Raw genomic sequence first — 9,754 nt, forward strand, 5'->3', positions numbered from 1 at the left:
TTTTTTTTTTTTTTTTTTTTGCAATTTTAGGGGCGTAATATTTATTTATTTGGGTGCACCGGGTCTTAGTTGCTGCATGTGGATTTATTTCCCTGACCAGGGATGTGGGGAGGACTGAGTCTTAGCCACTGGACCAACAAGCAAGTCCAATAGATGTTACATCAGGAAAAAGGTAAGCTGTTTAAAACTGTTGAAGAACCTAGAAACTACTCCAATACTTATCCAAAGTAAAAATGAGTAAGTAAGTTGAAGCACGTTTACATAATAACATACAGGGCAACGGTGAGAAGGAAACGTTCATATCTATAGACAAAAATCTGGGTGAACTGAGAGCAAATACAATATTGAAGTCTGGATTCTGAAGACCAAAACTCCTGTCCCCAGATGGGTCTGTTTCCTCCACCGCCACACCCTGCAGCCTTCTCAAGGGCACTGCCCCGTGGGTTGCTGCTGAAGGTGGGGTGATGGACTGCTTGGCCCGTATTAGGTGGCCCCACCTCCTTAACCATAGCTGATTGGATCCAGAGTCAGCACCTGACCCACGAGCAGCCAATCAGATTTTTTCCTCTCTGTTGACTGTGAACTAAGACAACCCAATCACTGGAGCCAGTTGTCCCAGAAGTGATGAGAAAACAGAGGCCCCTTGCAGAAAATGAGAAGAGACCATGAAAGCAAGATTGCATGGGGAAAGAGTGAGCCGTCCTAGAGGCAACTATCTGTCCCATCGTTTTCCAACTGCAAGTCATGGACAGTCTGTTGATAACGCACCTCCGTTTTTAACTTTGGCCCATAAGCAGCTCCGTTTTGTTTTCCATCAATATCTGGAATGATCTGCTTAGCATTGTCACCAGCAGGCTTTAAAACCTCTAGTGGCTTCCCGACCTTTTAGGGAAACAAACAAACCATCTTCCAGGTATACTGGCCTTCATTGCGTTCTCAGAAATACCCATTCTATCACCATCTTGCAGCCCAAGCACTTAACCTTTTATCTGGAATTCCAGGTCCCAGACATTCTCGGGGGTGGTCACTTTTCATCTCACACGCTGTTGTTAAGTCGCTAAGTTGTGTCTGACTCTTTGGGACCCCATGGACTGTAGCCCACCAGCCTCCTTGGTCCATGGGATTTTCCAGGTAAGAATACTGGAGTGGGCTGCCATTTCCTTCTCCAGGAGATCTTCCCAACACAGGGATAAACCTGCGTCTCCAGCGTTAGCAGACAGATTCTTTACCATTGAGCCACCAGAGAAACCCTTCATCTTGCAGGTCTCAGCTCAAATACCTCCTCCTCTGAGAGGCTCTTTACATTAGTTTCCTATTGCTGATGTAACGAATGATCACAAACTTAGTAGTACACAACAGAAATTACTGTCTTACAGTTCTGGAAGTCAGATGTTTAGTGTTGTCTCACTGGGCTAAAATCAAGGCACTGGCAGACAGGACTGAATTCCTTTTGGGAGCTCTCAGGGAGAATCCGTTTCGGAGCCTTTTTCATTATCTGCATTCCTAGGCTCATGACCCCTTCCTTCATCTTCAAAGCCATCAGCAGCCATGAAATTAAAAAACGCTTACTCCTTGGAAGGAAAAAGTTATGACCACCCTAGATAGCATATTAAAAAGCAGAGAGATTACTTTGCCAACAAAGGTCCATCTAGTCAAGGCTATGGTTTTTCCAGTGGTCATGTATGGATTTGAGAGTTGGACTATAAAGAAAGCTGAGCACAGAAGAATTGATGCTGTTGAACTGTGGTGTTGGAGAAGACTCTTGAGAGTCCCTTGGACTGCAAGGAGATCCAACCAGTCCATCCTAAAAGAGATCAGTCTTGGGTGTTCATTGGAAGGACTGATGTTGAAGCTGAAGCTCCAATACTTTGGCCACCTGATGCAAAGAGCTGACTCATTTGAAAAGACCCTGATGCTGGGAAAGATTGAGGGCAGGAGGAGAAGGGGACGACAGAGGATGAGATGGTTGGATGGCATCACCGACGCGATGGACATAGGTTTGGGTGAACTCCGGGAGTTGGTGATGGACATGGAGGCCTGGCGTGCTGAGGTTCATGGGGTTGCAAATAGTCGGACACGACTGAGTGACTGAACTGAACTGATTCCTAGGCTCACGGCCCCTTCCTTCATCTTCAAAGCCATCAGCATAGCATCGTCCAGTCTCTCTCTCATTTTGACTCCCTACCCTGCTTCCTTCTTATATGGGCCCTTTGGATTGTATTGGCCTCTCCCTCTCAAAATCCTTAATTTAGTCACAGCTGCAACATCCTTTGCCATGTAAAGTCATGGGACGCCCCTGGTGGCTCAGACAGTGAAGAACCTGCCCCCAATGCAGGAGACCTGGGTTCGATTTCTGGGTCAGGAAGAACCCCTGAAGAAGGAAATGGCAACACACTCTAGTATCCTTGCCTGGAGAATCTCATGGACAGAGGAGCCTGGTATGCTGCAGTCCATGGGGTTGCAAAGAGTTGAACACGACTGAGCAACTAACACATGCACGAAGTCACATATTCACAGATTCCCAGGATTAGGATGTGGACACCTTGGGACGAGGGTGGGGGTGGCTACTGCTCCCCCACACCCTTCGGACCATCGGGTATAAACATGCCCCTCCCCCAACATTCCTTTTCTTCCCCCATGCTCTGTTCTCCTTTTATTCATATCACTTACACACTTATTAGAGTATAAAATGTGTCTATCTTTTCTGTTCTGCCTGCTGTAGTATCCCCAGCATGTGGACCCATTCCTGGCAGGAAATCATCAGTTGATCAGCATTTGTGAATAAACTGAAAAGCTGATCAAAGGAATCTCTGTTTCCTGCATGCGAAGATGACCCAACAGAGCAAACAGCAGTGCAGAGGGGCCTGTGACCTGTTCCTGGCCACCCGGCCTTTCAAGGAAGACTGTACACACGGAGCCCGCTTCTCAGGTGCTTTATTTCTGGGATCAAATCTGGGTCACAGCTGCAGAGAAGGTGGACTCTGGACCTGAGGAAGGAAGCACTGGGGAGACTGAGGTGCAGCCTTCGCCCTGGGTGTTATGGGGACTGTCTTCAGGATCTGACCAGAAGGACTGGTCTCTCCACTGCCCGGGGAGGGGGATCTTGACTCCAGGTGGAGGGCGGCGCTGGAGAGATAAGCAACCTCAACATTTTAGGGAAGGAACTGGGGTCTGGAAGGAGTGTCAGGGTCCCTGCACAGGCGGGGACTTGTGGGGGGATCAGGGGGACGAGGGGAGTCCAGAATGCTGGATCCAGGAGTGAATCACGAATTGCACTTGATAGTGTCCTGGATCCACTTGGTGAAGCGACAGAGGTTGGTGTAGACGCCAGGTCTGTTGGGCTGGGCGCAGGGGAAGTCTCCCCAGGACACGAGGCCCTGCAGGGAGCCATTGCAGACCACCGGGCCCCCAGAATCACCCTGTGGAGGAGAGAGGGAGGCGGGGAGGTAGAGGGTGGGGGCCACACAGATGAGGAAGACACCAGAGGGCGAGACACAGGTAAAGAGACATACGGAGAGCGTATTACTCTTTCACGCCAAGTCCACCCTTCAGAAACCCCCTTTGTCCCTCTCTGGGCTTCCCAGGTGGCTCAGATGGTATAGAATCTGACTGCAATGCAGGAGACCTGGGTTTGATTACCTGGATCAGGAAGACCCCCTGGAGAAGGGAATGGCTACCCACTCCAGTATTCTTGCCTGGAGAACCCCATGGACAGAGGAGGCTGGTGGGCTACAGTCCATGGGGTTGCAAGGAGTCGGACACGACTGAGTGACTAACACGTGCTGACCCTTTGTCCCTCTCTACCCAAAGCCTCTCTTTTCTGTCTGTTTCCCTCGTGGCCTGTCTTTCCTTCTATTTCTTTCTCCCTCTTCCCTCCAACTGAGTTTCTCCTCCTGGACACGCCTTCCTTTCCCTTCCTCACTCTTTACCCATCCTTGACATCAATCCGCCTTGTACCTATACCTCACTTTTGCAGAGGAGCAGTCGTCAACCCCTAGGTGAAGCTTTTTCAGCCTGGCACTGCTAACATTCTGCAGGCTCGCTCAGTCATGTAGTCGTGTCTGACTCTTTGCAATCCCATGGACTGTGGCCCGCCAGGCTCCTCTGTCCATGAGATTCTCCCGGCAAGAATACTGGAGTGGGTTGTTATTTCCTCCTCCAAGGGAGCTTCCTGACTCAGGGATGGAACCTGTGCCCCCGGTGGCTTTTGCACTGGCAAGTGGATTCTTTACCACTGAGCCACCTGGGAAACTTACTGGGACCACAGTTCTTCACTGTGGGCGGCTGTCCTGTGCATTGTTAGGCCTTTAGCAGCAGCCCTCCAGCCACTACACACCAGGCGCTCCCTCCCTCCCCAGACACATTGAGACGACCAAAAACATCTTCAGTCATTGTCACATGTCCCCCGAGGGTTCAGAATTGAGGATCGCTCTCGAGGACTAATTTGGGTTGCCTGTGCTTAATTCCCTTAGCTCCCTGTAATTACCCTTCCTATAATAATACTCTGCATTTTTCCTGTCACTTCTTGTTTATGTTTATGCAAAATCCCTCCGACCTGGCTTCTTCTCATATTATAATGCAGATGCTGTTTTCCAGGCAAAAAAAGCTCTGCTGCCCCAATTGCTAAATTTCCACTTTATTGTGGTTTAATTTCTCTCCTTTTTTGTTCGCTGTTGTTTAATATCCCTGCAGAGTTCCTTTCGCTCAGCAGTGAGTTAACTGCTCTGAGCCTTGGCTCCTTGTCTGTAGAACAGAGTTAATAATAATGGTTAAATGGGTTAATTGAGCTGATGCTTCTGAACCACTTAAAAAGAGTGTCTGGCAATTAATTAGCTCCTATTATTATTATAGTATTAGTATGATTGTTATTACTTCTTGCTTTTAGTGTCCACGCCCAGACCGCATTCGGGTATGAAAAAGCCACTTGAGGTTTAGGAAAAAAAAAAAAACCAAGGTACTACCCTTGGCTACAGAAAGGCTACGCATTTTACGATGTTGACATCTGGATGCTGAGTGAAGTAAGACAGACAGAGAAGGAGAAACATCTCTTTTATGTGGAATCTAAAAAGAAATGATACACATGATCTTATTTACAAAGCAGAAAGAGACTCACAGGCTTAGAGAACAATTTACGCGTGCCAAGGGGAACGGATAGTTAGGGAGTTTGGGATGGACATGTACATGCTGCTCTAGTTCAAATGGATAACCAATAAGGACCTATTGTAGAGAATGCGGAACTCAATGTCATGTGGTAGCCTGGATGGGAGGGGAGTTTGGGGGGAGAATGGATACATGTATGTGTGTGACTGGGTCCCTTTGCTGTTCGCCTGAAACTGTCACAACATTGTTAATTGGCTCCACCCCAATATAAAATTTAAAGTTTTTTTTTTAAGATTTTGGTATCTGAATCAGATGTGCTTTCTTCTCATAAAAACCCCTCCATCCAGATGTGTGTGCTTCCAGTGTTAACTGGGAATAGAGATTAAGCTGGTGGACCTGGAAAGGTTTTGCATTTGTTACATTTGTAAGATTTTTGGGGTAGGGGAGCTTTCCCCAGACATCAGAATGGGTCTGGAGTGCTGTCTGAGCCCAGAGCTTACTAAACACCAGTATTACTAAACATACATCCTGCCAGCAGAGAGCTTGTTAATTTACATTCCTTTAGAGGGAGAAAGGTTCCTTTGGAAGGAGGGGATGTTTCCCAGGTAGTGCTAGTGGTAAAAAACCCACCTGCCAAATGCAGGAGACAAAAGAGATCCAGGTTTGATCCCTGGGTTGGGAAGATACCCTGGAGAAGGAAATGGCAAGCCACTCCATTATTCTCGGCCTGGAGAGTCCCATGGACAGAGAAGCCTGGCGGGCTACAATCCATGTGATCACAAAGAGTCAGACTAGACTGAAGCAACTTAGCACACATCCAGACCTGACTACAGGGAAGGGCCCTGAGCTGTAACATTAATTTCTGTCATCCTCAACAAATAAAGCGGCCATGAGAACATAAAGAAGCTGTGTCCTGAGAATCAAGAAGTATTTGCTGAACACTGGGTTCCACTCATCCTTCCACTCTCAACCTCTGTCCCCTAAACATGCTGGCTCTTTTTTTTTATTCTTTCAATCAGCGGAACTCCTTCCTGCCTCAGGGCCTTTGCACATGCTTTTCTTGCTCTTAACTTCTGCAAGGCTGGCTCCTGTGTGTCAATCTCTGCTCAGATGTCACCTCTTCAAGGTCCTTCCAACCACCCTTCCGTATGTTGCTCCCCCATCACTTGCTACCATAAAACTACATTTTATTTTCTTCATGGTCCTTACCACTTTCTGAAATTACACTGTTTATGCAGTTTCTTGACCATAGGATTTTTTTAAAATTTATTTACTACACCAATAACTTTGTGATCAATCTTGTCTATTAAATACTGCCTTTAAAAAAATACCCCTAGTTCCTGTTTTCCTTTTTTGAGATGTTTTACGAGCATTTGTCAGAAAACATTCCTACTACAGATTTTGTGGGGATAAGATTCTTAAGACTACACTTGCCTGAAAAGTGCCAAAATAAATAAGACAAACCTGTGATGTTTATCAGGGCTTCCCTGGTGGCTCAGACGGTAAAGAATCTGCCTGCCATGCAGGTGACCTGGGTTCGATCACTGAGTGGGGAAGATCCCCTGGAGGAAGGCGTGGCAACCCACTCTGGGATTCTTGTCTGGGAAATCCCATGGACAGAGAAGCCTGGTGGGCTACAGTCCATGGGGTTGAGAAGAGTCAGACACGACTGAGCAACTGAACACATGTGATGTACGTGGTATGAAGGGTGGCCCCTTAGATGTGGGATCTTTTTTCAGGGCACACCCTCCCTGTCCATATAACACAGGCTTGATCTCTCCCTTGAGATGAGTGCTGTCTGACGCAGTGGCCACTAGCTACACAGTGTTCTTGAGCACTTGAGACACGGCTAGCCCCATCTGAGATATACTGTCAGTGGAAAAGGACACACTGGTGCAAACAACAAAACAAGAAAAAAAAAAACAGGAAAAAGAAAAACCATTGAAAAACATCCACACTAGCTTTCAAAGACTTACTGTGAGACTCAAAGGATGTAAAACACTTAATTCTTACATAGTAATTACATTTTGAAATGGTGGTACTAATGGTGGGATTAAATAGGGTATATTATTACTGCTCGTAGCCCACCAGGCTCCTCTGTCCATGGGATTCTCCAGGCAGGAGTATTGGAGTGAGTTGCCATTTCCTTCTCCAGGGGATTTTCCCCACCCAGGGATCAAACTTTTGTCTCCTCACTGACAGGCGCATTCTTTACCACTGAGCCACCATTATTATTATTATCATCGTTATCACTGTTATTATTTGCTGGGTCTTCATCGCAGCAAGTGGGCTTAGTGGTCCCATGGCATGTGAGAGTTTCTTTCCTGAATCAGGGATCAAACCCATGTCCCCTGGAATGAATGGAGAAATCTCCAGCCTTACCTGGCAAGAGTCTCTGCCCGCCTGGTCCCCAGCGCAGAACATGGTGTTATCTATTTGATTTGGATAGGCCTTCTTGCACTGGTCGTCACTCAGCACCGTGATGTTCAGGCACTGGAGGGCTTTGGGGAAGGTAACTGTCGAACAGAGAGACCGCAGAGCGGGGCAGGGGGTGAGTGATGGAGGAAGATGGGCGGGCGGGTGGCAGGGCGGGGCGGGGAGCGGGGGCGGGGCGGGGAGCGGGGGCGGGGCGGGGAGACGAGGGAAAGGCAGAGTGTTCAGAGACGGAGAAGGAGAGAAGGCAGACATAGGTGGGCATCGAGAGAGAGACCCGAACACTCACCCTGGGGACTGCTGGTTGTTCCCCAGCCAGACACCAGGCAGCTGGTCCCAGCAGAGGGACAACGGGAGGCGATGTTGATGGGCCTGACATACGGAGTCTCGCGGATCCTTTTGTTCAGTTTGATGAGCATGAGGTCGTTGGAGTGGCCGGGGTGGGAGTAGCCAGGGTGGGGGATGGATTTGATGCCCTTGAACAGCTGCTGCCCGGACTCATACATGGGTGACAGCGAGTGGTGGCCAAGACGGACTCTGAAAAATCTGAGGAAGGTGGGTGCTGATCATCCCACTGACTCTGATCCCGACCCCCATATGCAATGCCAACTCCCATGCCAAACCTACCCCTAACCCCAATTTCACCCCCATCCTCAAACCCATCCCCGACACCATCTTTGCCTCCAACCTTTGCCTAACCCCGCCCCAGTCACAATGGCAAACACGTCTCCAGCCTGTCCCCAGCGCCAACTCTAATCCTTTCCCCACAGAAAGTGAAGTGAAAGTCGCTCAGTCATGTCCGACTCTTTGCGACCCCATGGACTGTAGCCCAACATGCTCCCCTGTCCGTGAGATTCTCCAGGCCAGAATACTGGAATGGGTGGCCTTTCCCTTCTTCAGGGGGTCTTCCCAACACAGGGATCAAACCCAGGTCTCCCGCATTGCAGGTGGATTCTTTACCAGTTGAGCCACAATGGAAGCCCCCCACAAAAACCATGAACAAATTCATTCTCAACCCCAAATACGGCCATCCTCAATCTCACATCTAACCATGCATGCTAAGTCGCTTCAGTTGTGTCCAACTATTTGCAACTTCATGGACTGTAGCCCACCATGCTCCTCTGTCCATGGGATTCTTCAGACAAGAATACTGGAGTGGGTTGCCATGTCTTCCTCCAGGGAATCTTCCCCACCCAGGGATCAAACCCATGTCTCTTACGTCTCCTTCATTGGCAGGCAGGTTCTTTACCACTAGTACCACCTGGGAAGCCCAATCTAACCATGTCCAACCTCAAATCTGAACATCTCCAACCCCACCCATAGCTCTAATCCCAACTCCATTTTCAGTCCTACATCTAGTCCCAAGCCCCACCATATCCAAATTCCATTTTTATCTCCACTGCATCCCAATCTTCACCAGAGCCAAATTCCAGAGCTCTAATTCACCAGAGCTCTAATTCCAGAGCCAAACCTAATACTATCTCCATTCCAAAGCATCAGCTCAAACCCAAATCCAACCCATTCTCGACCCCAAACCAGCCCTCACCCAGGCCTAATCCTTTAAAGAAGGCGTGTTCAGTCGTATCCCGCTCTTTGCGGCCCTTTGGACATGACTGTAGCCCTCCAGGCTCCTCTGTCCGTGGGATTCTCCAGGCAAGAATACTGACAGTGGGTTGCCATTTCCTCCTCCAGGGGATTTTCCCTACCCAGGGATCGAACCCACGTCTCCTGTGTCTCCTGCCTTGCATTCGTAAGCATCCAGCGCTTGCATTTCTAGCCTCAAATCCAGCTCATCCCTAACTCCCATTCCCTACCACAACCCACTCCCAGTCTAACGTCATACCCGCCCCACTCTCCTCCCCAGCTCCATTCTAAATCCCACCCCCAACTCTGCCACCTCCTGCTCCCTCGACTCCATCCCATCCTCACCAGACCCCCCATGCCCTTCCCCCCGCCCTCCTCTTGGAGCCCCAACTCACTGCTTGCGGCAGTGGGCAGCCGTGAGCAGCCACTGCGGGTCCACCAGCACGGCCCCACAGTAGAGCTTGTTGAATCTCACCAACAGCGCAGCCTGCCACGGCTGGCTGTTCCTCTCGCAGTCGGTCCCATTCACAATGCGGCTGCTGCTCTCATCCGCCCGGGTGTCCTCCGTCGCCCCAGGCCTGAGGTCCGGGGTGCTCCCAGAGGGCCCAAAGGCAGACGGGTCGTCGCAGGAAGCCAC

General features: G+C 49.3%; 1 protein-coding gene across 1 annotated transcript in view; it reads right to left on the reverse strand.

Annotated features, from left to right (window-relative positions):
- Window positions 1-3,263: 3,263 nt before the first annotated feature.
- KLK5 (kallikrein-related peptidase 5) overlaps window positions 3,264-9,754 on the reverse strand; it is a 9,124-nt gene continuing 2,633 nt past the window's right edge. Inside the window, exons 3-6 of the mRNA XM_010849670.1 lie at window positions 9,513-9,754; window positions 7,823-8,079; window positions 7,483-7,616; window positions 3,264-3,419 (exon numbers count right to left, since the gene is read on the reverse strand). The exon at window positions 9,513-9,754 is cut by the window's right edge and continues 10 nt beyond it. Coding sequence (XP_010847972.1) covers window positions 3,264-3,419; window positions 7,483-7,616; window positions 7,823-8,079; window positions 9,513-9,754 — 789 coding nt within the window. The remainder of the gene's footprint in view (window positions 3,420-7,482; window positions 7,617-7,822; window positions 8,080-9,512) is intronic.

Source organism: Bison bison, unplaced genomic scaffold, assembly GCF_000754665.1.
Source record: "Bison bison bison isolate TAMUID 2011002044 unplaced genomic scaffold, Bison_UMD1.0 scf7180017864285, whole genome shotgun sequence".
Classification (NCBI taxonomy): Eukaryota; Metazoa; Chordata; class Mammalia; order Artiodactyla; family Bovidae; genus Bison; species Bison bison.